The 27,961-nt window shown below is 51.6% G+C and overlaps 1 protein-coding gene across 3 annotated transcripts; it reads left to right on the forward strand.

Annotated features, from left to right (window-relative positions):
* Positions 1 to 26,591, forward strand: WNT11 (Wnt family member 11). 3 transcript variants are annotated; one of them, XM_051779439.1, is made up of 7 exons: positions 1,831 to 2,014; positions 2,588 to 2,819; positions 11,405 to 11,640; positions 12,155 to 12,268; positions 12,353 to 12,432; positions 13,772 to 14,064; positions 21,877 to 26,591. In XM_051779439.1, exons 2-7 carry the CDS (start codon positions 2,737 to 2,739, stop codon positions 22,049 to 22,051), a joined length of 981 nt encoding a protein of 326 aa, XP_051635399.1. In that variant the 5' UTR covers positions 1,831 to 2,014; positions 2,588 to 2,736; the 3' UTR covers positions 22,052 to 26,591. The 3 variants fall into 3 exon arrangements, with proteins under 3 accessions (XP_051635398.1, XP_051635399.1, XP_051635397.1); XM_051779438.1 differs by lacking the exon at positions 1,831 to 2,014 and adding an exon at positions 1 to 73 and having other exon boundaries at positions 12,155 to 12,432; XM_051779437.1 differs by having other exon boundaries at positions 12,155 to 12,432.
* Positions 26,592 to 27,961: the final 1,370 nt, after the last annotated feature.

The raw sequence follows: 27,961 nt of genomic DNA on the forward strand, positions 1-27,961 counted from the left end.
GGAGAGGGGAGACTCGAGACTTGCAAGGGGGCTGGGAACCCCCCGGCTGACGGGAGAGGGGAGACTCGGGGCTGTGAGTGTGCGGGGTGATGGCAGGAGCGGCCGTGGAGAGCGGGAGGCTGCAGGGGAGCGGGGACACCCAGGGGCTGCGGAGGAGAAAGGACATGCAGAGGGGCTGCAAGAGACGGGAGACACTCGGAGCTGGAACCAACTCCACCACCCCCTGTTCGTTCCCTGCTCCCGGTCCTCCCTGCAGGTCATTTGGGGATGTGCTGCCCCTAACCCGGGCTCCTGTGCTCCCGGGGAGCCGCAGCCTGGCAGCTGGGGCAGGTGGATGTCTTTCCTTCTGGGCGGGAGAGCTGGAAAAATGTGAGCTGGATACTCACGGGTTTATACCCGGTTCAATTTTCCTGTTCCCATCCCCAAGCCCGGACTCCTGGAGGTGTGGGATTGAGAGCGTTTTCTGTGTGCAGGAGTGGGACTGGCTGCAAACAGCCTTGGGGCGAAGGGGAAAGAGCTTTGAGTTAAAAACGGCTCCGCTTTTCAGGAGCCCGCGGGCCACTTGCTGCTGGTTTGATCAGTGACCCGGAGCTCTCCGGAGCTGTAAACATCACGGCTGCCCCAAAGAGTCTCCCTCCCCTCCCCTTGCAAATTCCTCTTGCAAATGTAACCTGTGCTGGACCGAGTGGAAAAAAGCATTATTACCTCCCCAAATAACCGGGGTGCAATTTCAGGCCAAGCTTGCAGCTCTTGCGGGGTGGGGATGGGGGGTTAGACCATTTCTCTTCCCCTCTAGGGGTTGGAAAAAACCCAAACCGTGACTTTTTCAAGGCAGGGGGGAAAGCAGAGAATGGTGTTGGCTGGTCAGGTCTAGGGAGAGCAAAATCTGAGACATTTTACACCCAATTGTGCAGCAGTTCAAGGGAGAGAGATAAGGAGTCCGAAATATCTAAACGGGCACTGAAAGGCATGGGCAGGATTAAGGGATGAAGGTTTCCAGTGTGCTCGTGGAAGGGTGGGAAGAAAAGAGCTCCCAAAGATTAAAAGATACAGAAATACTCTGAAAGAAGTGTGTGTGTGCCGGGATGCTCATGGGAGCATGGCCTTCAAGGGACACAGCAAACCCAAATCCAGGCGGGCACTAAAGAAAAACAACCCTTGGCAATGAAATCCTGCCTCCCTTGTAGACAGCAGCGTTGTCTCGGACTTCAAGGGAGCCGGGAACTCGCCCCTAGAGGTTATTAAAATCCTTTGTAATAACAGCACTTCTCTAGTAACCCTTTACACAGGGGCTGGGAGAGCCAAAAAGCAGCCTGAACGGCAAAATACGCTGCAGATGGCAGAGAAAACACCAAGAAATATTCCTTGCCCCCCGACCCGATTGCTCCCCAAACGCGGATACTGAGGCAGAAAGCTGCAGTTGGGCGAATGCAGAGCTGGGGGTCGGGTAGGATGTGCTTTTCCCCGGGTAAGGGTAAACCCCAAAGTGATGCTGGCTGCTCCTGCAACACCCAGTGCCCCCCCCAACCCCTCTGAGGGGGTGACAGGGAGCACAAACAGTGCCAGCTTGGCTGTGCCAGTGTGCCAGGAGATGGGCTGGGACTCCAGAGCTGCGATGTGGTGGGCAGGTTTTGCTGTTTATTTTATTCTTGGCTTTCTCGCGGGGTGGGAATCCACCACAAAGACCACAAAAAGCAGCCCGGAGCCGTGTCTGAAGTGAATAACTGAAGGGAAACCCATTTACTGCTATTAATACCGCCGCTAAAATAAGCAAGCCGTGCCCTGGAGACAGTCAGGACCCCTCTAAGAATTTAAGCCCTGCACCTGGTTTGTTTATTTGTTTGGTCTGAAGAAGGGCAGAACAACAGAAAGAAAAGGAAGGGGGAGCTTTCTTGTCTCCTCCCGGCTGCTCCCCGGAGGCAGAAATGGGATTTTATGTTTACGAAGTTGCAGCCTTTTCCGTGAGCTCCAGGTGCCCGAGGACTTGGAAGGAGTGAGAGGCAGAGTTAATGAGGTGAGAAGGAAAGCAGAAGGGAAAGAGCAAAACACATTTGTTGTAACAGATCAGAGCGAAACATCTGCAGGGCACGGGCACCTGCATGGAGTCGGGAAAGGCAGTTTTCATAATTTGTCTTCTCTGCAAAAAAGAAAAAGAGGGGGAAAGAAGAAATCTGGAGAGAGGGAGGGGAGAGATGAATAGCTGAAGATTTGAGCTAGTCTAAAGATTTATCTTTTTTTTTTTTTTTCCTTTTTCCCGAGGAGTTGCACAGACCTTTTGGAGAGGGGGATTAAAAAACCCCCCTAAAGTGAAGCAGCGAATGAAGTCTTGCCATGTGCAGGGTTAAATGGAAACACACAATCAGACCATAACTCAGGGGGTAATTCAAGCCATACGGGTTGTCTGTCTGTTGACTCGAAGGTTGTATCAAGGCTTGGCAAGGGAGGGGACTGAGAGGGGATAATCCAAACTTTTTCGTGATTCATAAACCACTCCTTTGCAATCGGGGTAATGGATTTCTCTCTGGCCACGGCTCGCTGAACTTCAGAGTTAACGCAGCTCGGGCTCTTTCTCTCCCTCTCCTTTCAGGTTGTTCATCTCCAAGAACAAGCAATACTCAGACTGAAGGGAAATACACTCTGTGAAAAATTAGAGAACTCCTTCTTCTTTTTTTTTTTTTTTTAAATTTTTCTTTGGAGAAGCTGATTTCCCCTGGCAAGAGGGGGAAGGTGGAGAGAATGAAGCCAAGTCTGCGATTTTTCTTCGCTGGTTTTCTGTCGCTGATTCTGCAGACGGGGCTTTGCTATGGGATAAAATGGATGTAAGTACCTGGCTGTCTCTCTGCATTTTTCACGTTTTTCTGGGCACTACTGGTCTCTCACAGTTTGTACAACTGCTGTAAAGCTGTCCAAAGAGCAGCGAGCGCTGCAGTTCTCCGGGCATTCATTGATTTCGAGTGTGTGTACTAGAGGCTTGTGCTAACAATGTGTCTCCGTCTTCTTTCCAAAATACGCGTGATTCAGGCTCGGTTTTGTGGGTTTTTCGTCTCCTCATTGATACCAAAGGAAAGGCACACACTTGAACAGCTCACATGAGCCACTTAATGAAGTTTCTGGCGTTAGGTCCTGCCTCGCTGGGGAACTCTCCCACCAGGACCACTGGTCGTGCTGAGTAGGAGCTGAGAGCAGTGGGAGAGGCAGCTGAGATAATGCCACTGATCTCCAACCACAGGGGATGCTTGACAGATAACATGGGTTTTTTTTTTGTGGACCTTTTAACCTTTGGATTTTGTGAAGGGTGTTAAAAATGAGGCAAGGAGGTGGGGGGGGGGGGAAGAGGAGAGTGAAGAAATACCAGGGAGTGTGGTCAAGTCTGGATTGAGTTTCCGTGGAGGTAATGCCACTGCAAACAAAGTGAAAACATCCCTATCTCCTTTCTTGGCTTCAGCCAGCGATCAATTAGTTGCTCACTGCAAAATAAACAAACAAGCCCCTCCAGCACCAATCTGGTTTCATGTCCTTGGTGAGTGATCTGACTTTTCTACTTGGGTTTGGAGCTGGGCACAAAATAAATAAGGGGATGTGGCTTTGCCTCAAATGAGCATCTTCTGTGAAAGCCAAGCCCAGTCACACACAATGCCAGGAAGACTGTTGTGCACTGGGGCAAAGATCTTTGGGTTAGCTGGGGAAACTGGGACAAGAGGTTCCTGTTTTGTTGCTCCTTCTGCCACAGACCCTGTGCTATGTCTGATTCCCATTCTACTGTTCCAGTTCCCTGTCACTTGAGGATCTCTCCATGCCACCTTTTATAAAGGTTCTCTTAAATTTGGACGTCTGCAAATTCAGGTGTCTTGTTGGAGCCAGTGTTTTCACTGCCCAGCAGGCAGTCAGGGCAGACAGCCAGTCACCCTGTCCAAACACAGACATCCAACCGAAACAGCAGGTAATGTCCTCTGGAGATGCAGGGGACTGCTTGAGAGGCTCCAGGCTCTAAGGACCACCTTGGAAGCAGAGGAGAGTCAGGATGTGATTTGCTCCTCGCTGTCTTGGCCTTACACCTTGCAGCAGTGAGCCCAGCTCAGTCACACAGCCCAGCTGTTCCTTCTGCCAGCTCCCTCCCGTACTTAGGCTCGGTATTAGGACCCTCAGCTCTACAGGTATCCAGCACCTTGCACAGGGCAGGCACCTCCTCTCTGCAGGACGTTCAGCAACACGCCCACGGGGCTCTCTGCAGCCTTTGTTTCTCTGCAGCACAGGAGGGAAGCTGCTCTGTGCCACCCTGGCTCAGCAGGGCACTCAGTGCAGCACCAGGACTGGGTAGGGGAGGCTCGCCATGTGCTGGGGTTGGTGTCCCACTTCAGCAAGGTGACAAATCGGGAGGGAAAGGCTTGGCTTCCTCCAAAGGGCAGGGGGGAGACGAGCTTCAGAGGGAGCCCGATAGTTTGATGACAAGGCACTGACATGAAAAATGCTGGAAGGCAGGGCAAGGTCTGCCACAGCTTTGCTGGCACAAGCAGCCTTTGGGCCGGGAAGCGGTTCGGCTGCAAGGGCTGATTTTGGGGATGGGGTGTGGGAGAAGCGTCTGGAGGCAAAACACCGCAGTTGCTGCTCCTCCCCTCCCCAGCCGACATATCCCCGCTGTGGAAAAGCGGATGGGGAGGATGAAAGCTGGGATTAAAGCGGCATTTGAAGCACGGGCTGTGTCCGGATGTGCAGCCGGGGCTCCCCTCGCTCCCGCCTGGAACCTGGCAGGGACCTGGGACCTGCCCTGCCTGTCCCGCAGCCCTGCCGGCAGGGCTTTCACAGCCTCCTGTTCGGGGTTGTGTTTCGTTTGCTGTTTCTCCTCCTATGGAGACACGGGCCAGTTTCCCCCTCTCCCCATCACTCCTTTCCCTCAGGGCTCGGGCTCTGCCCGCGGAAATCCCGCGGGTAACTCTTGGCGAACAGAGAACCAAACGCCGAGCGAGCCCTCCGAGCTGCGGTCCCGGCCCCGCACTCACCCTCTAGGTGCTGCACAGTCCAAACCTGCTCCTTCCCTCTCTGCCTGGTGGATGGGGAGGGAGGGAAGAGCTCCATGGGGAGGGAGGGAAGTGCTCCGGGGTGTTTTCAGCTCTGGGCTGGTCTCCCCGCTCTGCCCGCTGTGCCGTTGTTGTAGGCACGGTGCCAGAGCCCGGCTTCAAAGGGGATTTGGGAGGGGAGGGGGAGGGAGATAAGGACGCGGGTTTCGCCAGCCTGGGGAGGAGGGAGCGGCTGATACGGCAGGAGATAGGAAATTCAATTTTGATTCGGAGCGTGATGTAATGGCAGGAGGAGGGGGAGAAGGGAAACACGCTTTTCAGCCGTTTAGGGCTTCCCTGTAACACAAATATCCCCATAAATGAGTAAAAGCAAGGAGAAGGTAAAAAAAGGAGTTATTTATTTTATTTCCTTTTATTTTATATGGCTTATTTTTGTGCGTTGTGTGGCCCGGGTCCCCAGCTGTTGGCAGCTGGCTCTGGGCACCCCCAAGCCTCCAGAGAGGTGTGTGGACAGTCAGCATCTTGTAAACATGTCCTTGCTGATGGAGAAAGTTCATATTTTGGGCTCTTCCACCCAAGCTCCAGAGAGCTGCCCAGGTGTACAGGCAGGATGTGGGCAGGTCCTCGCTGGGTCAGGGGTGCTGTGGGGAGGCAGCCTTTCCCTTCAATGCAGTGTGAGACCCTGAGTCTTGGTTTTGCAAACACTTTTCCATCCTTAAAGCAGAGGGTGGAGTGGGTTGCATTGTTTTGTGGTCCTCAGGGCTCGTCTGGTGGCTGGGGGGATGAGGCAGCCATTGGATATGTCTCAGGGCCAGTGCATCTCGGAACTCGGTCGCCTTCCTCCTTTTGCAACCCCTTTGCTTTCCCAGGAGGGCTTGGGTTTGGCCAGGCAGGTGCTGGAGCAACTTCTTTGGGTGAAACTGAAAACTAGGTGAGCACTAGAGGGAGCTGCGGCCAGATGTGCTGCAGATGTTGGCATGTCCAGGCACCGAGCAGCTTTGGAGGCACTTCTCCCTCCACGGGAGGTTGGCATCTCCTCTGTCCCTCTGCGCTGAGCGTCACCTTCAGGGCAAGAGTGGTTGTAAAGAAGCCAAATGCAGCAAGTGGGGTGTTTTGTTTTGGTTTTTTTTTTTTTTTTTTTTTTTGTTTTTTTTTTTTTTTTGTTTTTTTTTGCAGGGCTTGCAGAATAAGCCCATGACAGCAAGAGCTGGTATTAGGAATCCCGTGAGCTTTAGGTGCAGCTTGGTCCCTTTGGGGAGTCCCTGTTGTGGTGGCCCAGGCATGCACTCTGGAGCCCTCCCCAGCTGAGCACAATTCCCGTGGCTAAATCCCAGCCCTCCAGAACCCAGAGGTGGCCGAGCCACACCTCTTTTGGGGAACACAGGGTGTCCCCCCAGCCCACCAACCTGGAGCAGCCCTTCTGCAGCCAGCAGAAAGCAGGGGCGGGGGGAGAATGGAAAGATTTTGTGCTTCCTGGCAGCTCCTGCCTCTCTCTCCCCCAGGCAGGGGTGGGAGGGAGCTGGGCAGGGGGACGGGGCGCCGGTGAGGAGCCCGTCTGCCTGGCACGGGGGATGCCAGATGAGCTGCTGGGAGAGGGCTAGGGGCGAGCAGAGGGGGGGAACCACGGCTTTGAAGTTTGCTCCTCGCTCCGTGGGCAGCTCAGGAAAACTTGACGGAGCTCCACGGCCCTCTCGGAGCTTGGGGAGCCAAAACTCTGCTGGCATCGACTTCAGTGGGGCCTGGGCTGGGAGTCAGCTGTGCCCGCTGCTGCCAGAGCTGCCTTTGGCACCGGCTCTGCAAGCAGCTCTTATTTTAAGCTTTCACTTCAGGGTTGGTTCTCCCCTCCTCCCTCCCCCCCACACTTCTCTCCCTCTTCCTCTTCTTTCTTCTACCACATAAATTCTGCTTCCCCATTTGAAAAGGCTTTGCAGGACCAGTGGAAGTGTTTGCCAGGGGTTGTGGTGTCTTTCCCAGCACTCGTGGTCCCCACACTGGGACTGGTGCAGGGCAGGGTGGCAGGGGCATGGGCTGCCTCTGACTCCCAGGAGCTTAGGCAAGGTTATTGTAACCCTCCTGCAAGCCTTTTCCAGATGAAAGGCTGACAAAGTGAGGCTCCTGCAGATCAAAAACCTTCAGTGAGATCGAACAGAAAAAGCCCCTCGATCTCTGCCTCTCTTTATTAAAGTTTACCACACACTTCACTCTCCACAGCCATGTAATTTTGTCTAAATCTTTCTGTTTCACCCAAATCCCTGCAAGATTAAGGGGTTTAGGAACAGGCATGAAAAAGAGTGCCTTTGCAGAAAGCAAAGCTGGCAATCTGAAGCAGGAGTTCAGGGTTTCACCAGCAGTCCCCCTGTGAGACTTTTGGATCACATCACACGAGGGAGAACAGGGGGATGCCCCAGAGAGAGAGGAGACCCTTCCACCCTTTAAGGGTGTTTTAAAGGGCACCAATGCTTGGCTACTCAGGTCAGGGAGTTTTTTCCCCCTTTGCCTTGACCAGCAGCAATGTCTCACTCACAGTGGACCCTGTAAACCAAACACTTTGTGGCTTTTGCTGATACCTACTGAGATCCAAAGGTGCTTCTCCCTATGAATAGGTGCTGCTCCCATGAATAGTCTTCTCATGGAGCCCAGACCTGCAGGAATGGGCCCATACCTCTCAAAGGACCCAACACTGCAGAGCATTCATGTCTTCGAATGAATTTATTAACTGCCTGAGATAATTAAAAGAGTAAACGAATGCCATGATTCATCCCTGCATCATATTTCCTCTGTAATTATGTTTATGGCTTTCTGTCAGGATCCATAACTTCAATTGAAAGCCCTGCTATGCTATATATAAAGCAGGAGGTGTTTGGTTTGGGGCCTGTTTATTTAAAGGGATGGGTCAAATATGGATATCTAAAAAAAAAACCTTGGAACAACCATCCCTCAGTTGTCCTCATCTTTCTGGAGAGTGAAGGATGGGGCAGGAGAGTCAGGGTAGAAGAGCAGGGTGTTAGCAGGAGCAAGCAGTGAAACCCAGCATTTCTAGGGCAGCAGCAGGTAAAACCCCCCTTCAGATGAAGGGTGTGAGCCCACAGAAAGATGTTTGTCAGGGATTTTTTCCCGGATTGAGGACTGTTCTGTTAACCCTGCCCTCCAGGGGTGCTTTGTTCAGGCTGGCTGTGCCCCTTTGGTTCCAGTTTCCTTCCCAGTGCAGGTGATCCCTGGAGAATGGGTGAAGATAGGACAGAGACCCACCACCACATCCCACCACGGACCAGACTCTCCTGCCCCACAGGTGTCCTTTTCAGGGGGTTGCCATCCCTCCTCTGGTGTTGCTGGAATTCAGGGAGCAGGGAAAGGTGGTGCCTTTCCAAAGGGAGGTTTAGAGTGACAGGGAGTGGAGAGGACATTTCTGAATGTAGGACAGAGACTGGGCAAACCTGGACTGTCAGGGCATGGACTAGATGACCCACTGGGCCTCTCACATTCCTGATCTGTGGTTTATAAATGCACTTTTGGGTCTCAGTGAGTGACTGCATCAACTGAGGTTTCTTTTCCATCTCCATTACCCTTCACTTTTTCCTCCCAGCGTTTGGAGATGTTTCCAGTTGCAGGTTCTCACAAGCAAAGGCACAAAGTTTAGGCCTGGGAGATGTTCAGAAAACACCTTCCTGCATCTTGGAGTTTTGTTCTTGGTGGGCTCCCTGGAGCTGGGTTCATCCCATGGGGAACAGCCCCTGGTGCTGAGTTCTCCCCAGAGGGGAGGTGGTTTCCCTCTCCCATGAAGCCAGTGTCCTTCTCACTGCATTGAAAACCCACTTCTCTGGTGGTGTTCACTCCAGGCCGTCTGTAACAACACCCTCTCGGTGTGTCACACCCCCTTTTCCACACTGGGGGTGAGTTCCAGCCTGAACTCAGCCTTCACCCCAACCTGTCGGGGGTTATTTCTGCTGCTGGTGACTGGTCTGTGGTGGTGAGACACAGGTGCCTCAGTGTAGCCTTCCAGATCCTCTAAAGGTGCTGAACGTCTCTACACAGGACCAGAAACGTGGTGCAGGATGTAGGAGATCCATGGATTGTTCTGGAAGGCCAGGTGGAACATCACAAGGCTCCTCAAGTGTCACATGGCACCTCTGCTCAGAAAACTGAGCTGGTGCCCCATAGCACAGCCTCTCTCAGAGCCTTGGAATGCTCCTCCTGTGCCTGAAGCTGGGGCTGTGGAGTTCTCTCCCTCCTCCTGCCACACCCTGCCTGCTTCCCTGGCTGCTGGGATGTGCTGTGCTGGAGAATTTATCATTTTTACTCTCTTAGTGATGAGCTGCCTTGGCCTCCTGCCTGATTTGTGTTGCAGCCCATTCCTGGGAGTTGCTGATAGACTTTCTGGGATAAGTTTTCACAGGTCCCCGGTGCCAAGGGCTGGGGGTTGGACACATCTCACCCAGCTCTGTGCTTACACAGTCCAGATGTGTGTGTCCCAGCTCAGTGCCTGGGTCTCCTGCACAGTGCACAAAAGGAGTGTTTCTAAGGCACTGTTTTATCTTCCTGCGGGTCTCACAAACCATATCAGGCAAACTGCTTTCTAGATGTGGCTTTCTCCTGTCCTGGCTCACGTGGAAGGCAGGATGAGCTGCCTTCTGGAGGTGCCCCTCTCCCAGCAGGGAGCACTTCATGGACACCAGTGTGTGAGGCACCGAGCTGAACTGCAGGGCAGCATTCCTGACCATTAAATTATAAATTATTTAGGTTGGAAAAGACCTCTGTGATCACCGAGGCCAACCAATAACCCAGCACTGCCAAGCCCACCACTTTTTCCTTTCCCTTGAAATCCACTGGCCAGAACTCCTGTTTGCAGTGTGTTTAATGGGCCTCTTCAAACACATGCATGATGTATGTGTTTACACAGCCAGCAGAGTGGGGCTTTCCCTTCCAGCTTTGCCACTGATTATCTGGTGCCAGAAACGCCAAACTCCAGTCCCCTGGGAATTTGTCAGCGCAGACCTGCTCGGCCCTAGCGAGGACTGTGGCTTTTCCCTGCTGGAGGAGTGGCTGGGGTTACTCACCAGCAGCCCTGAGAGAGCTCCAACACACACAGCAGCTGGTTCAAGCCAGCCTTGAGGGAGCTGGTGGAACACAGATATGTTTTCCTGAGAGCAGGAGATCAGAGCTTATACCCCCGCTTTTGGTTAGGGCTCAATTTTAGCTCTGTTTCCATCCCATTTAACTTCTGAAGGATGTGCATGTTATAGCAATAAAGTGCAATGCACCCAGAAATGTGTCTGCTAATAAGCCAAACCAACCGAGATGGCTCGGGATGAAAACTGAAAGGCAACACATTTAACAAGGAGAGAAGGAAATATGTGTTAAAGTGGTTGTGCTGCCAGGATCAGATGCCAGTTATTGATGCAGCCAGCTAGAAAGTTGTTTTATGGGAAGGAATAACATTTATGACTACCCTAAGCAGGCCATAAAGATACAAAGGGAGCAGTTACACACCAGGCTTCTGCTGATCTCTGTGGGTGCTTGGGGGAGAAGAGCACAGCCCTGCACGAGGCATGGCAGCACTGGCTCTTTTTTTGCCTTTTTTAACCTGGAAAAGTTGGCAGTGGGACACTGGAAGTACCAACAGGGTCTCTGGGGTGCTGTTGTTTCCTTCCACGGTGACAAACGTGCTGGGGTTGGTGGGTCCCTCCTGGGTTCGCCCGTGGTGCTCTCTCTGCACCTCCTCTCGTGGTGCTTTTGCGCTGCGGTTCCTGGGGACTGGAGAAAGCCTCACCTACGAGCAGCAGTGGTGGGATCATGGAGGGCCTTGGCCTTAACTCTAAGTGGAAGCACATGTTTTGCAAATTTGGTGGCTTTACCCTGGGCCTGGCAGGGGATTTTCTCCGTAATTAATTATATGACATTTAGCATAATCCTTTGAGAGTGTGTGAGACAGACGCCGAACGCAAAACGCTGATAACACCAGTGGCACTTTTTTCCCCCCGAATGCCACAGCCCTGGAGGATCCAGCTTTCTGTTATCATGGAACCGATGGGCCATTTTTCACTCTGCTGGGAGGTCTGTCCTCTTCATTCTTCAGCAAAAACCTTCCCATAGGATTTACACACTCAGTGAACTCGGCACATGCCCCAGGAGCTTTGTGCAGACTCCCCTCCAGAACAGAGGGAAATGTGCACTTTGGGAGGGGGTTTCTCCCCACCTGCCTTAAATGCCTACTTTAAATGAGACAAATCACTCCTCATAGCTGCCTGTCTTTCTCACCAGCTTCAGCTAGGCCCGTCTTTACAGAAAGACTCAGGTGAGCACAGGCCACTGGTGGAGAAATTAATACCGACCTAAAGATCAACTTTTTAAACGCGTTTTAACCCTTTTTTTTTTTGTGCTTGTCTCCTCAGAGCTCTGTCCAAGACCCCCTCGGCTCTGGCCCTGAACCAGACCCAGCACTGCAAGCAGCTGGAGGGGCTGGTGGTGTCCCAGGTGCAGCTGTGCCGCAGCAACCTGGAGCTGATGCAGACCATCATCCAGGCGGCACGAGAGGTCATCAAGACCTGCCGCAAAACCTTCTCGGACATGCGCTGGAACTGCTCCTCCATTGAGCTGGCTCCCAACTACCTGCTGGACCTAGAGAGAGGTAACCAGCCCTGAGGAGGGATGGCAGTGGGGACAGTCAGCCAGGGGGTGTGAGCTGGGCAGGGGAAGGGTTTTGCTGCCGGGGGGGGACGTGGAGGGGCTGCACAGAGAACGCGGCTGACCTGCTCTCTGAGACCATCCTTAGGGGGCCACTCCTGCCCGGGAGCTCTTGGCTCCAAGGCACCACAGCTCTTACAAAGCAGACCACCACTCTGGTCTGCTCATCCCATTGGGAGTCATGGGAGGAGCACGGGGGCAAAAGGAGGTGGGAGAGTCCACGAAGGGGTTTCTCCACATGCTCCAAGAGCAGATCACACCACAGTGGACAAGCTGCATAAATCCACGTGACTCCTTGCCCTGCTGGGATGTTGCCTTGTGTGGAAGAGCTGTGCTCCCAACTGGTGATGCCATGGGACACCTCAGCTGCAGCGAGCTGGTGTGTTGGCTGCTCTGTGGGGTCTCTTTTTGGGGATTGTTGGCCCAGGGGGCTGAGCTGGAGTTGTTGTCTCTTGCAGGCACAAGGGAGTCAGCATTTGTGTATGCCCTTTCTGCTGCTGCCATCAGCCACACCATTGCCAGAGCCTGCACCACCGGGGACCTCCCTGGCTGTTCCTGTGGTCCCATCCCAGGTGAGACACCTGGACCTGGGTATCGATGGGGAGGATGTGCAGACAACCTCAACTATGGTCTTATCATGGGGTCCAAATTTTCAGATGCTCCCATGAAGATGAAAAAATCAGGATCACAAGCCAATAAACTGATGCATCTGCACAACAGTGAAGTAGGGAGACAGGTAACAAATCCACGAGAGTTATTGTACTTGTACAAACATCCGTAGTGCTCGGTGGCTCTGTGAGGTTCAGTGTCTCTGTCAGCGAGGGAGAGGAGCAGGTTTCTCTAATTATTCTCTATAAGTCCCCCTGGGAGACAGGAGGCCCTAATGAGCCCTGTGTGACCATGGGGGGGATGTCTCAGTGCTGCCTGAGAATCGGGGGTGGCTCTGGCTTGCTGACTCAAGGAGGTGTGGTAGGGCTGGGCTTCCAGGGGCACTGTGCAGGAGAGGTGCTGTGGAAGTGTGGAGGATCAGCATTTGCAGCAGCTGCCTCCAGCCATCCCTGCAGCCAGGAGGGATGATTTCTTCCCCTTTTCCAGCTACTTTGCTGGTGATTATCCTGGTGTCTGGCAGAGTTCAGTAGCTCACACCCAGCGGAGGGATGACGCTGACCATGTGCAGAGGGTGTGCTCCGAGGGGCAAACCCCGAGAGCAGCCCTCCTGCAGCTGGACAAACAGGTGGGGGACTGTAAAACTGACCCCTGCACCCACCTCTGGGGCTGCTCCCACCACACACCCTGAGCAGACAGAACCTGGAGCGTGCTGAGCTCACGGGCAGCGCTGTGAGCCACAGGCTGAGGGCAGCTCTGCAGAGCACAGCCACGCTCAGCTTCCCTCCCCTGGGCCTTTTTGTTCTACCACCGCCACCCTGTTTGCTTTGGGGCTTTGTTTTGTTTTGTTCAATTTTGTTTTCCTTCTGTGATGTCTTGAGTTTTCGTTTCAATCGAGAAGGGCGGATTTTTGTTCGGGGCCCGGCGTTGCCATGGCTGGTGCATTCAGCCCTTCCTGGCAGCGTCTGCCCTGTCCCACCGAAACGAGACCAGGGCAAAGCCAAAGTAAAAGGCTCTTTTGGCCCCATGACCAGCAGAAAGGCAGAGTGAGAGTGCCCTGAATTCATCACAGCTGTGACATTTCTCTTGCCAAATCCCAAAGCTGCCCAGGCTGAAATGGATGTTAATGATCTATTTGTGGAGAGCTTTGATTTTTTCAGCTCCTATGGAATTTAGGGGGTGGAAGTGCAGCCCAATGGAGATATCTGATCAAAATTCAAAGTACTGCTCTGTCTGCTGGCTGCAAAGGCGCCCTGGGGAAAGTAGCCCTGGGCTGATAGTGATCACCAGGGAGCTGTGGGATCTCATTCCCTTTGCAAAGTAGCTGCTCCAGAGTGACTGAGCAGAATTGAGAGTAGCAGTCCTTCTCTGTAGCAGTCCCTGCTGAGAAAGGGCCTTCTTTAGCAAGCTTGTGGGATGTGTGGAGGTAAGAGAAGGGCGTTTCCTAACTCCTGCATTCCTTTTTGCAGGTCTTGAAAGCCTCTCTTGAAATGAAATGTAAGTGCCATGGAGTTTCTGGGTCATGCTCTATCAAGACCTGTTGGAAAGGCCTTCAAGAGCTGCGAGACATTGCACTGGACCTCAAAAACAAGTATTTATCTGCCACCAAGGTCGTTCACCGGCCCATGGGCACACGCAAATACCTCGTGCCAAAGGATATTGATGTCAGGCCAGTTAAGGAGACAGAGCTGATTTACCTGCAGAGCTCGCCCGATTTCTGCATGAAGAACGAGAAAGTGGGGTCACATGGCACCCAGGACAGGTGAGGGTTCTGCAGGGGGTGCTGCCTGCACCCTGACCCCAGAGAGGGAAGGGGGAACACGTACGAATAAGGGACGAGTCACTGGGGAGGCAGCACATGCCTGCAGGTAAAGAACATCTCTAACAGATGCCCAATCCTGTTATTGGTGGCTGTGGCCAAGACAGGGCTTCTGACACCTTTTGCATCACCCAGGCAGGCACAAGATCCAATTTGAAATTCCCCTCAGCTCACCTCCACAGGAACCTGTAAGGATCCAACAGCTGCTTTACACTGTGTTGGGTCTCAGTCATTGCTTGCAGTCACTGCTGATCAGATGAGTTGTTACTCTAAGGCTCCTCTGAGTAGGTAAATATTAACCCAGTTAGGACCAGTGCTCCTATACAGCCTTAAAATAGCCTGAAAAGCTACAAAGATATTTTTTACGTTTTTTTTCTTCTGCCGCAGTTCCAAAGTCCAGGTGTGTTTGTACTGCTCGTGACTCCGCAGAGGAATTTCTTTCTCTCATTAATATTAGAGATTTAGGGCCATCATGGCCAAGCCCAGCCTCCCCTGGGCAGGGTGCTGTCCCCTTCCACAGGCAGCAGACATGCCTGTCTCTTCCCATCCTCTGCTGAATTTCATCCAAGGCAAACTAATTGGGCATCTCAGCAGCCTGAGCATCTCTAGGTGGGCAGACCCACCTGATCTCTCTGGAGCAGACCCATCAACAGCTAAACAATTGTGTGGTTCCAGAATTTTCTTATTGTTTGTTAGGTGGCTGTCTCATTAGTTGCTCTCTTGCTGGTTTGCTTTTCTTTATATAGTTCTCATAATGCTTCTTTGCTCTGTGCTGGGAACACCAGGCTGAGGTTCATCTCCAGCCCAGCAGTGGAACAGTAATTACCAAGTGAAGATGTTTAGGGATCACTGAGGGTTGCAGGGAAAAAAAAACAAACATGGATCGAAACTGGTTTCTGAGGGGAAATGTCATCTGAGTGGAATTGGTGGTTTTGTGGATTTGTGTGGATTTTGACTTATTTGTGTCTTGAAAAAGACCTCTTTGTTGCGTCGCTCTGTTTTGAAACGAAAAAAAAAAACAACTGGTGGAGGTTATTTGGAGGTGAGTTTTATAGGAATTGCATGAAATGAACAGGTTGTGTCAAAACCAAACTGAATTCACTACAGATATGCCAAGTAAAACACTTTCCACGAGCCGAAATCCTTTCAAGGGGGGGAGGGAGGTGTGACTTCTTTCTTCTTCTTCTTCTTAATCTAATCTCATTTTACAACAGATCTCAACTTTTTATCCCAGCAAGGGATAAAGAGTATGTCCAGGTCTTGAGTGATTTTTTTTTCCCCCTTCTGGGGACAGGGAAATGTGTATTGCAGGCGTCCCTTTATCCGGGCGGGGTGATGCAGTGACTGTGGGGCTGCCAGTCCCGGACCCCGGGGAGGGAGGATTTAGAGGCCGAGATACTCAGGCAGGAGGGGATGACTTTCAAAAGGAACCTGTCAAGAACCTGGCAAGAAATCCTTCTCCTCCTGCTCAGCTGTGCAGGACGGGCTGGCTGTGGGATGGCAGGAGGGTGATTCAGGCCCGTGCTCAGTTCTAAGGTTGTGTGTAGCTGGGCTTGTTTTCATCACAGTCCCTCTGCAGGCTCTCCAGAAGGTGCCTGGGGTCTCAAAGCTGGCACGTGCAACACAAGCCACAGCAGCCTGCTTTAAATTAGGAGAGGAAATAGGTGTAAAATGCACATTTTGTGCGTGAAGATCAGTCCGTTCTTCCTGGGGGGGAACGGGGACAGGGAGGGGATCTTCCCTAACCCCCTCCTCCCGTGGGTGCCTTTTTCCCCTTTGCAGTTTTCCTCTTGTGAAGAGGACATCCAACTGCATTTTGAATGTGGTGGCTCTGTTCCAGCCTGCTGCAGGCTGCAGATAATTCCTAGTGACAGGGGTGAGGAGAAGGAGCACAAAAGGGGTGCTGTTAGAGAAGGCACAGCGAGATGTGGGTCCTGCTTGCTGCACAGAGGTGTAAAAACACTCGCTTGGAAATAGCTCAAGCAGGTTTTTAGTTTATAAGTCAGGTCCTGGTGGCATCTGAACATTTTATTCCTGTGCACATTGAAATTTTCTGGAGGGAGATCCTATTGTTTCCCATTAGGCTCTTTTTAAGGTCTTTTATGGCAAATGCAGTCAAAAAGGATTTCTTTTTTTGGTGGTGGTCCCCTCAGTTCATCTTCTCTCTTCTCCACCACCTGCCCATTTCCTTTTTGGCCTTTTTCTGGGTGCAGAGGTCAGTCCATGAGGTGTTAGAGTGTATTCCCCTATCCCCACAGTCCAGGAGACTTCAGGCTGGGCACCTTCAGCATCTTTCCAGCCCTGCTTTCTGCCTCCAAAGGGATTCAGAGAGGGGGAAGACCCCACTAACAACCCCTTTTCCCGTTCCTGGATTAAAATATTCATATTGCTGCATTTTTTGTTGCAAAAATTGCTCGGTTTTGTACCACATCCCCCCTCCCTCTCCCCACGTGTGGTGCTTGCTCAGAGTGCACCAGGAGCAGGACAGAGGCTGCTGGTTCCTTGGAACACCTGGGACATTCAGGTTTTCAGTGTGTGCTGCAGGGAACAATCCTGCTCCAGCAGGTGGGTGGAAGGGGTAATCTCCCTGGTGATCTCTCTAATGTGAGGGATCACATTATGCAGACTTACTGTGTGCTTTTCAGGCAGGAAAGGGAATTGAATTCCCTTGTAGTGGAACTGCCCGAAAACCCACTTGGAAAAGGTGCACCCGGTTACTCAAAAGCCTTTCAGAGCTCTTTGCTGAAAGGATTTCAAAGCCCTCTTCAGAACAAGCCTGAAATGTCTTCTAGGACACCTTGGACTTTCTTAGCTGGTTGAAATTAGAAATGGTTTGGAGACCTGCCTGCCTGCAAGTGCTTGGGGTGTATCCAGGTTTCAAAGGCAGGGAACCCAACCCAAACCTGAGATCTGAAACCTCTTTGAAGTGCTCGGGGTCTGATTAAGGAGCTGAGTTATGCAACCAGTGTCCAAGTCTCCTGCAAACGAGACTTTGCTGCTGCCACACAGGCTCCAGCCAGACTCTGTGTGCTTATATCCCACCGTCCCACCTCCAGAGCCCGTTAAAAATGGTCTGGAGGAAAACCTAAAGAAGCTGATCTGTGGAGCTGCAAGTGGATTGTGCAGCTTTCAATACAACAAATTAACCACTGGGAAAAAAATGTAAGTGTTCCCCTTTCAGGAGCTGGGCCAGCTCTGCTTTTTTTGCATTTTCTCACCTAATGCCTGGGGAAGATTGAATCCTTTCTGCTCTGAGAGACCTGGATTTCACCACAAATTTTCCTGAATGGAATCGTGAATAATATAAATTTATTGATGGAGGGAATAATTTCACACAGTAAAAATGGATAATGAATCCAGCTCTCCTGAATGCATTTAGTCCCCCTGCATGAAAATGGAATTGGAGTTAGGGGAAATTGGGTCTGGGAATGATTTTCCATGGACCCTGATCTTTTCAGGAGCAGGGCTGAACTGAGATCAGCTAGGCTGTTACTGAAGATGTTTCTCTGCTCTTAAATGCAGTTTCCCCAAACAACCTGTTCCAGGGTTTTACTGTCCCCAGTGTTATGTTTTTCTTAATCTGAATTCAGACTAAACATAATCTAAAATCAAACTAATAATTTCTTGTCCTCTCTTCTCAGCATATAAAGAGGATTTCTTCTCTCTCCTTGTTGCAATAATCTTTTATGGATGGGAAGACACCTCTTCTTACACACTTCTCTAAATCAGTTCCTTCATCATTTTCTAGTTTTCTAGTTTCTGAACTGCTCCTCTGGCTCTCCTGGGAACATCCCCACGTTTATCTGGATCTTTCTCAAAGCGTGGTGCTTACTTTGCATTTTAATCCACCCTCACAGAACATCCTCAGCTCCTTCTGTCCCAGGGTTATCCCACATTTTTAAGCTCACTCTCTCCTCCTCATTAATGAAAATCCAGGCTGGTTCCAGGCTGTCCCTGGACATCTCCTTGCTGACATGAGCTATTGATAACTCTCTCTCTCGTGCAGTTGTTCAGTGTCAGTCTCAGTCATTCCTTGGGGATGAGAAAGCAATTTAAAAGTACTTAAGATTCTGCCCTCAAAATCTTACATGAGGCTGGACTTTGATGTATTTTTAGGGATGTCCATTGTGTTACACACCTCCTGAGGGACTCGAATTACTTTTCTCTTTCTTTCTTTTATATACTGTGCATTACTTGACATTGCTGGAGCAAGGTGCACCAAAGAAATAAACAGGAATTTGATTTAAAAGAGGAAAAGATCAATCACTCCTTTACACAGCAGTACTGTCTTCTGGGACTCGTAGCTGCTGGAGTTTGTGGAGGCAGATGGTTTCCCTGAGGTCAGAAAGGGCTGAGGGAAGCACACAGCCAAGATGCCCACAGGAGGATACTGGGATGTCAGGGAAGGAACATCCCTTCCATCATCCCTTATGCAACAGCCCAGGTGCTCGTGGGGTGTGAGAAACAGGACTAGAGAGAGGGGTCAGATTTGTGTTTTCCTCACCAGCTGGGGGGTGCCCTGGGCCAGGCAGGCAGTCGCTGTGCCCCAGAGTGACCTTTCCTATGTCCCCACAAGCAGCTTTCCCTTCTCCATGGGACTGATGGGGTGAGGTTCCAGTGCACGTCTGGCCTGGCCCCGTCATCACCTGTCATAACTGTGGGTGACACAGCACAGACTGGCCTCACTTTGGGTCTCAGATACCAGTTGCATAGCCAAAAAAAATATCTGTCCTTCTGTCTGCTCCTGGGACAGAGTGAACTGGGATCCACAGCGACACTTGGGACATGGCCAAGTGAACAGCTGGACTCCAGGGATCTCAGAGGTCTTTTCCAACCTAAGTAGTTCTGTGATTCTGTGATCTCCCCATAGCTTTTAAAATCAAACTCCCCACTCTCCATGTGGGGGAAGACTCCCAGAAGTGCTGGGATGTCCTTCCCTGTCTCTGCCCAGGAACCTTGCCCACGATGGGGCCAGGGGGTTCCTGCAAATGAGGGCTGCAAAGGGGGGATTTGGGGCAGCACATCAAGTGGGGTTTGTCCAGTCAGCAGGGCTGACCTCCTCCCTTCTCACACAGAGATGGGAAAAGCACTGTGACAATGCACAAGGCTGTCCCTGAGCCAGGCCCTGGGCTGGGCTGGCGGCCGGAGCATCGTTTTCCAAGTGCTGGCGGAGGTTACGGTGTTGTGTTAAGATTCAATCTCCTCCTCGGTGTTTTCTCTCCGAGGCTCAGGAGGAGGGCACTTCTCAGGGTTGCTGGAATCGTGCTGGACCAGGCCCAAAACAAATGAGACTGAACTTAACCCGTCAGCGGGAGCGGGGTGGGATCCAGCCCTGGGCTCGGGGAGCAGCTGCTCGGGGCAGCTTCCGTGGGCAAACTCTGATCCTTGGGCTCCTCTGTCTTCCCCCACTCGCTTTTTCTCGAAACATCTCTGTTTTATCTTGTTTAAGGAAAAAAATGAATGTGATTCATCCAGGCCCGCACTTTGAAACAGAAAACAAAATCTCTGCTTAGTGGCATCGCCAGGAAAGCTTTTTAGAGGCCCATTTAGGTTCAGGATGGGGTTAAAGGCTTTGTTTTGGCTATTCAACTCATCCATCCACAATGCCCCTGTTTCCTTATACCAAACTGAGGGAAGCTTGAGGATTTTTTAATAACATTTTGGTTTTTTCCTGTCTTTGATCCAGGCTGGGTGGGATGGAGACAGCTATGGAAAGGTATATCTCCCACTAGATCCACTTTTTTTTTTTTGGCAAACCACAGGAGTGGATGGGGGAAAAGGGAGAATCCCAGTATAGCAGGAAGAGGAGTTTTACTCTGTTTGGATGGGGTAAATGTCACTGTTGGGCGCTTTGTGTGCCTGGGGAGTGAACATCCTCAGTGGGCAGCTGGAGTCAGAGTGGGCCCCTGTTCCTTTGCTTGGCCATTTTGGTGAGGTCTCAGCGTGAGCTGGTGTGGATGCTCCACACATCCCTCATCAGGCTGCAGCTCCCCATCCTCCCCGGGTGAACCTCAGCCTTTCCATCCCCTAGCAAAGCTGAGATAGGTTGTCAAACACCCTCCCCTCTTCTAATGTCAACACGCCCGTATGTGAACCTTTGCTCTGAATATTTAATGCATTTACTAATACATTTATGAGGAGTCATGTGGAGGTTTCCTCGTGGAGGGGCCCTGGCTCTCAGGGGCAGTAAGAGGGCCTTTGGTTCAGCTTGGCAAACATGCTCAGAGTGCTGCAGACTCGGCTCTGCTGGAGGCTTTCAAAGGTTCGTAAATATTGACACACACTCCCCAACGAGGGGGATTGGGGGGGGCCTTTAAACACTGAACCTGGAGAGGAATGCGAGACAGAATAACAAACAGGGGGCAGGAGAAAATGAAGGAAGAACAAGAGCAAAATCTCAACACTTCATTAATCCCGTGACTTCTCCTAAAGCATTACCTCATGAGGAATTCCTATAAATCTCATGGATTTGTTTTCATCCATTAATGGTGTGCTCAGCTCATGCTCCTCTGTCCTTTCCCTGCCCCAAAGCAGCCTCAGAGCGTTTCTGTCCAAAATAGCCATGCAGAGCAAGATTCAGGAGAGATGTCAGCAGTTCCCCCACTCCACAGACCACCTTTCCTGCAGCAGTTTCGAGCCTCCATCCCTGGGTATTGGGTGCATGGTGAGATTTGTTAACCTGAAGTGCAAGCATCTGACCAAACATGGACAGCTCCACCCTGGGTTATCTTTACAGTCCACGAGAAAACAGCAGCTCCAGGACATGGTTCATCTCATCCTGGTGTGCTTTCATGGCCGGTGACCCAACCTGGAGTATTTTGGGAGAATGAGACAGATGGTTTTTGAGCAGCACAGCTGTGAAATGGCAGTCAATGAAAGACATTCCTCAATCCATGAGTTACCTCTGAAAACCTCAGGCCAGTCACTTGCAAGCAGACAAAAATGAGGGAACCCAACACAAGGGCCAACTTATCTTGGTGGGTCTGGCTGTAATTAAAAGCAGAAGCAAAACAAGCAGTGGAAGTCCGTGTGATATTTGGTGACTTGTCATCCTGCCCTGTGTTCCTGCCACGCTTCCTGCTCCTGGGTCAGGACCTGGGGTGTCGTGGGGCTGCTCATGCCGTGCTGGGAGACAATCAAGGGGGAAGAAGTGCAGCTCTGCTGGTGTTGGTTGTGATTGCCCTGATAGGATCAGTGCTGGATAGTGGTTGCAACAGCCTGCTCGGGATCTTTCTCAGCCTGGGATGCTTGGCATGGAGCCTGTGCAAACACTGTGTGGCTGCAGGGTTCCCCCTCCGTCCTTTTCAGGTTGGGGAGTGCTGGACAAACACCAGGGTTTGTTCTTTAGGTTGTCATCTTCTTCCAGCTCCTTTCAGGCAGTTTTGGAGCCTGCCTGGGAATACAGATTGCTTGGGATGAGGAGTTTTTGCTGGGGAGGTATCCCAAAACCTTTGCTTGTCTGCCTGTGTGGGAGGCAGGTTCAGGAGCCTGAACTGGGAGGCAGAGCAGGAGCTGGGTGTGATTTTGGGTGTCAGAGCAGGTGATGTGGGTGCAGCCTGGGGGTCACCCTGCTGCCCTGGCAGGCGTGGGGGGCTGCTTGGCTGGGTGCTCCCCCTGCCACGTGCTCTGTGCAGCTGGGGTGTTCCTGTGCCCCGGGCAGCCCTGCAGAGCTGTCGGGCCCAGCAGCACCTCGGGGCAGTGCCTTGGGAATCCCTGCAGGAACTGCACTCGCTCACAGCATCTTCTCTCTTCCAGACAATGCAACAAGACTTCCAACGGGAGCGACAGCTGCGACCTGATGTGCTGTGGCAGAGGGTACAACCCCTACATGGACAAAGTGGTGGAGAGGTGCCACTGCAAGTACCACTGGTGCTGCTACGTGACCTGCAAGAAGTGCGAGAGGACTGTCGAGAGATACGTGTGCAAGTGAACCCCCTCCCCTGCCCCCCAGAGCTGAGACAGCAGCACCAGCACCACCCAGAGAACAGAAAACATTGCCTTGACCAGAGGCCATTTATCTTGCAAAGACACAGACTTGAGGGAAGCTGGCAGGAGGAAAAGCGAGCAATCACACCAGTAAGAATAAGACCCTTAAAAAAAACCTCCCAAAAAACCCCAAAAGCAACAAACCCACAAATGTCCCCCTCCCCCCCCCAATCAACAAAATGCTCTCTGAGAAGACAAAGCCTCATTTGGGATGGTATTTCCTTCAAAAACACTTCTTATGGTTGCCAGTGATGTCCAGCCATCGAGTGCCTCAGTATTCTGGGAAAAAAAAGTAGAAACTTTCCCCAGGGGAAGAAAAGCAACTCCTGTTTGACAATAACTGAGGCTCCCACCTGCCTGTGCCTTCCAGCACAGGGACTGAAACTCCATCGGGACCATCCCGGAAGGGAAAACACTACAACTTTACAGCAATAACTTTGTTGCCAAAGACTTAATTTTTAGCAGGGAATCACCCACTGGGAATGATAAAGGTGGAAAGGTTTCAGGTCAATCCCCTGAAAGGAACAACCCATTTTATCCTTGCTTTTACACAGGTCTGCGACTTCGAAGTTGCTGCTGCAGGAAGGGCTGTCCTTGATTTGTCCAGGCTGGATGGGTGTTCAAATTCAGCCATGGAAAAAGTCCCCTGGGACTGGGAGGCCCTGGGGGCAGAGAGTGTAGGGCAGCCTGAGAAGGACCTTTTGGGGCCCACGAGACAGTAGTGGGGCCGTTAGGACACAACAACAAAGTGAAGTCAGAATCCAGCAGGAAAGTAAGACAAAAAGCAAGCCCCTGCTCTCTTTCTGTTTGCCCTTTGGGTGTGGTGCCCTCGGTCGCTGCCACTGTCCCACACTGGGCCAGCAAGTCCTCGGGGAAATGTGCCACTGGCTCTTTTCCCTCGGCAGAACTGTCGGTCCAACCCCAAGACCCCGCGGAGAGCGGGGCAGTGCTGGCTGCAGGGAGGGCAGCCCTGGAGGGCAGCAGCCATTCCCAGCAGAAGGGAGTGGGAACGTGTCAGTCCCTCCCGTGGCCCTGCCCTGGCACAGCAGAGAACCACTACCTGTGGCTGTAAATATTTCCTTTTGTACGAGGCTATACGGCAATATTTATATCTCGTGCTTTCCTCTACTCTACTCCCTATGTAAACATATCTATGTACTATAAACAAGCATTACCCAGAGTGTGAAATGAGCGCTGAAGTTATGGGGCAGCAGCACAATGTTAGATGATGGTGTTTCCTGCTTGGAAAGCAGCTCTGATTTTCCTCCCAGGGATGGGAGAAGAGCAAGGCTGGAGGCACTCGAGAAGTTCCTCTATTCCCTGCCTCCCCTGCCTCTTCATTTGGAGCAGAATCAGCCAAGATACAGCCAAGACAATGAAACAGAGCACTGGGAGAAGGGAAGAGTCACCGTTGTTGTTTTGCAATTTTATCAGTGACTCCTCTCATTGGGAACATTTCCCAGTGCCCCCAAGGAGCTCAACAACAAACAGGACCAACTCCTCTCCTGGGGGTTTGCTCCTGGCTCCTGCACATGGACAGGGGATGCTGTGCAGGGCAGCTTCTGCCTTAGGTTTGGTTCCCTTCTTTGCTCTGTTTTTCCTTTGCAGTGGGCATCCAGCTCTGTGTCCCACTGAGGAAAGGTGACCTTGGGGAAGGATGCTGCTCCAGGAGCCTGTGATACCCTTCACATCATTCCCCATGCAAAATGCTGTAAGCAGCCAAAAAATCCCTCCTGCAAGAACGTAGGGGGACACTGGCACTTTCCTAGGCAGTAACACCACAACCTTTCTCCAAATCCTCTTTTTTTCCCTGCTCAGCCATTCCCTAGGGGCCAACTGCCTCTGACAACATGTCTGTGAGCAGCCCTGGGGAGCTGGAGGAGAAAAGCAACGAGGGCCGTGAGAGCAAAATTCAAGAGATTCTGTTCTCCTCAGCTCCTTTGCTTTGCTGGGATGGGTTTGGCCTCCTGGCCCCCTTCCCTCCCCCAGCCATGAGCAGGCAAAGAGGGGCCTTTGGTGGTTTGTCAGTGGTTTGTCAATGGTTTGTGTTCTTGTCACCCCATAAAAACTGGTGGACTGAACGTCTCTGCAGTGCAGTGTGATGAGTGCTGGGTGTCTCTGGGCTGACATGCAGACAGGCTGGTGGCACAAATCCCACTGCTCTCCAGCACCAGGATCTGGCTTCCTTTGATTTGTAAAGAAACGGTCTACTCTTGTTCTTTTGAGGAATTTTATTTTTGTTTCCAGTTTCTGATGAAGCCAACAAGGCAGGGATTTCTGACCAAAGAAAAATTCGAGCATTTCAATGCTATTCTGTAATGACTCTTTTTCTTGCTCCCTTGCTGATGTCCTGAGTCTTTCTGCCTGGTGAAAACAATAATAAAAAGGAAGAAATGCTCTCTAGGTACATTTTTTCAGCTGCATTCTGCTCCTCCCGTGTCAGACCTGTGATCCTCGAGTGGCTTTCTAGTGTCAGAAGAAAGCACCACTTGGCAGAGCATTAGAGGGCGTGAGAAAACCTCTCAGGCATGTGCAGGTCCAGCAGGTGGGACAGGGACCTGCAGCAGAACCTCAGCCCTGGGACACCTCATGCTTTGTGCCTGGTACTGCAGATGCTGACCTGAGGTGTCTAAAGTGTTTGGAGCTTCCAAACCTCTGCTGTCTTTGGATAATCCATCCTGGGTTTCCTCTGAATTTTGCTGCTTTGGGAAAAGAGCCCGTGTGGCCCCAGCCTGCGGCTTAAGCTGTTGCTCTATGAATTCCCTCTGTTACATCACTTTTGTCACAGCTTCTGAGTTTCAGGGCCCTTTTCCTCTCTGGAGCAGCTGCACGCTGCATTTCCTTCGAATACCAACCAGGAGTAAAGACAGAATGTGCGCCACAGGGCCACAGGGCTGGTGGAAGGACTCGTGGTGCAGCTTCTCCAGAGCTGTCCCTGGTGCTTCACTCCTGGCCCAGCAGCAGAGCCCAGGGAGCTCAGGAGGGAGAAGTGTCCTCGCTCCCAGCTGCAATTCCTGGTGCAAACCCACCCAGTTATTTCCACAGCCAGGAGGAGGTGTCCCTGCCCATGGAAGGGGACAGTTCCACTGGAACTGGATGATCTCCGAGGTCCCTTCCAGCCCAAACCATTCCATGTTCCTGTAGTTTTCTGTGTGGTCTCAAAGCTGTTTGGGAGCACATTTGTCATGAACCAGTTTTGCAAGGAAAATATATCCCTCCTTCCCTCCCCCAGGCCCTCAGCAACCAGTTTTCAAGGCTTTGCTCTGAAACGTGGAGAAACTTTCAACCACTGAATAAAATGGCTTTAATTCCTGGGAATGTCTCTCTCAGGTGATGCTACAGTTCCCTCTCTTACAACATTCCCTACCACATCCCAGCCACTGGTACAATTTGGCCCAGCTCCACATGTCCTACTACACAGCACTGCTGGTTTACACTGGCTGGGAAAACACATCTAATTTCTTCCCATAAATCCTATAATTTCAAAATCTTACGCTGTTACCCCAGAGGGAAACGGCCAAACCATCTGGAAGAGTATTATGCTGGTGGCTTTGTATCATTTATTAATTTGAAAAAATATCTATGATTTAATAAAACAGTTTGGACTTAATGCTATTTCCAAATCTGAGGGTTTGCACCTAGTGTACATCCAGCTGGCTTTGTGTTTTTTGATGAATTCCCCCCCATCCTCACCCCCTTCCAGTTTTATATCATTTAGATTTCTCCCTAAGGTAGGCAAATGACAGTCATTACAAAAAACTCCCGTCTGATTCCTTGTTTTAGTCCACAAAAACAGAAAGTATCTTAATCATGCGAAAGTAGAAAGTCCATGTGCAGCTAGAAAAGCCCTTGATGAGGGGAAAGGGAGTGAGGAAAGGAGGCAAAAATCTGACTAAAATTAACAGTGTCTTTGGCAGGAAAATGATAAAAAGAGTCCCCAAGGGACCATCCCTTTTCCTGCTGGGAAGAGATCCTTGCAGCACCTTCCAGGTGAGCCAGCCCTGTGCTGCCCAGCACCAGGCACCAGCCTGGGGAAGATGCTGGGAGGAGGCTCTGGAGGTGCTTGATGTGGGGAACAAGTGGAAAATTCAGCCCTGGGACCCCTTGGTGTTACCCCCCACCCGTGAGGAAGGATTTGCCATCCCTGCCTCAGGCAGAGGGTTGTGAGACACCACTGCTTTGCTCCCCAGAGCACCACAGGCAGGACTTTCTCCTCTGCACAGGGAGATAGAGCTGAGAACAAGGTTTGAGAGAGGCAGAGAAATAACAGGAAACTTCAAATCCACCTGAGATTAATGACTTCAACATGTACAACGTGTTGTGTTGTGTTTTGTTTTCCTCTTGGGACCAGTTTCATCAGTCAGACAGAGTTTGATTAAATGTCTCAGCAGAGCTATGGTTTGTTCATCTAGAGCACAGATTACCCTCTGTTCATGAAAGCAGTATAAACTGTGTTTTCGAATTGTAAGAGCTACAATAATAATAAAAACAATAACAATAACAATAGTATGCATTGTGGATTGTTTTTATTTGCTCTTTTGTTAAGATCATGTGGACGGTGTTTTTTCTATATTGTAAAGATGGTGGGATTATAACAATAAATCCAGGTAAAGTTGGGTGCTCACAACCCTGTGTTTGTCTGAAGCTCTAGAGAGCGTGACAGCTCAATTCCAACATCCTTGAGGGTTGGCTGCTATCTCAAAATTCATACTGAATTTCAGAGGAAAGGGAGATTTTAAATCCATCATTCTAAGGGGCTTCTGTCCCTCCCCATCATTTCTCACCCTGAATTTCAAGTTGTTTGGGATTATCCTGATCTGGGTCATCAGAGGAAACCAGCTGGTGGGCACATCTCAAACCACAGAATCAGAGAATGGTTTCAGTTCAAAGGGACCTTAAAGACCATCTCATTCCACCCCCTACCATGGGCAGGGACACTTTCCACCAGCCCAGGTTGCTCCAAGCCCCATCCAGCCTGGCCTTGGACACTCCCAGGGATGGGGCAGCCACAGCTTCTCTGGGCAACCTGTGCCAGTGCCAATGCAATGCCTCAGGTGAGGCTGATCACACAGAGGAGGATCCAGATCTTCCTCTGCTGCTGCAGCCACTGAGAACAGCCCCCTCCCTGCAGCCCCTTTCCACTCCCTACCTGCTGGAGATGCAATTAATTTTACAAAGTGCTGCACATGTTGACCAGGGCCAGGCTCGTGCAGGAGAACTGTTTTCTTTCCTGAACTCCTGCTCTGTCCAGGGCTGCTGGGGCAGGTTAACCCTCCGTGCTGCAGGCAGTGTGCAGGCTGGGAGCAGAATTGGGGGTGTCTGTGCACCAGGGGGAAGGGGAGAGCAGGGCCAGCAGCTCCCTGTGTGTCCACACCGAGGAGCAGCCCCGGGGGTGACAGAAGAGCACCTGGGGCAGTTGTAGAGCATGGTCTGATTTAGGGCGGTCACAGCTCCCACAGAGCTTCCCCACCACTGGCCAGAGGGCTCCTCTCAGCAGGGAAGCATCTGGTGCCCCTGGAGGCTCTGCACAGGACCCAAGGGACCTTGTCCCCATGGGCATTCTCTGCCCACCAGGGCTGGAGGAGGAACATTCAGCAGACACCCATGGCAGTGGCATTGCTCCCCTGCATCTGCTCAGGCAAGGACTCCAGGACACTTCCTTCCCCCCACAGCACTGCTCCCGAGGGCTCTTCCAGCTCCACCAGGGACCAGCCAACTGGGTGACACCCAAAAATGAGCTCTGCAAAGCCATGGGGCTCACTCTGCCTCCTCAGTGCCACTGACACCAGGCCACTGAGCTGGAGTGGGAAGTCGGGTGAGGTTTCTCCTTAGCCTGATGCTTGTCATAGAAGTC

Source organism: Manacus candei, unplaced genomic scaffold, assembly GCF_025592945.1.
Source record: "Manacus candei isolate 608988 ecotype Guabito, Panama unplaced genomic scaffold, ASM2559294v1 h1tg000014l, whole genome shotgun sequence".
NCBI classification, from domain to species: Eukaryota; Metazoa; Chordata; class Aves; order Passeriformes; family Pipridae; genus Manacus; species Manacus candei.

Coding starts and splice junctions, on each gene's coding strand:
- WNT11 (XM_051779438.1), top strand. CDS start 2,737: ATGAAGCCAAGTCTGCGATTTTTCTTCGCTGGTTTTCTGTCGCTGATT. Junction 2,820..11,404: donor TGCTATGGGATAAAATGGAT/GTAAGTACCTGG, acceptor TTGTCTCCTCAG/AGCTCTGTCCAAGACCCCCT. Junction 12,433..13,771: donor ACAGTGAAGTAGGGAGACAG/GTAACAAATCCA, acceptor TCCTTTTTGCAG/GTCTTGAAAGCCTCTCTTGA.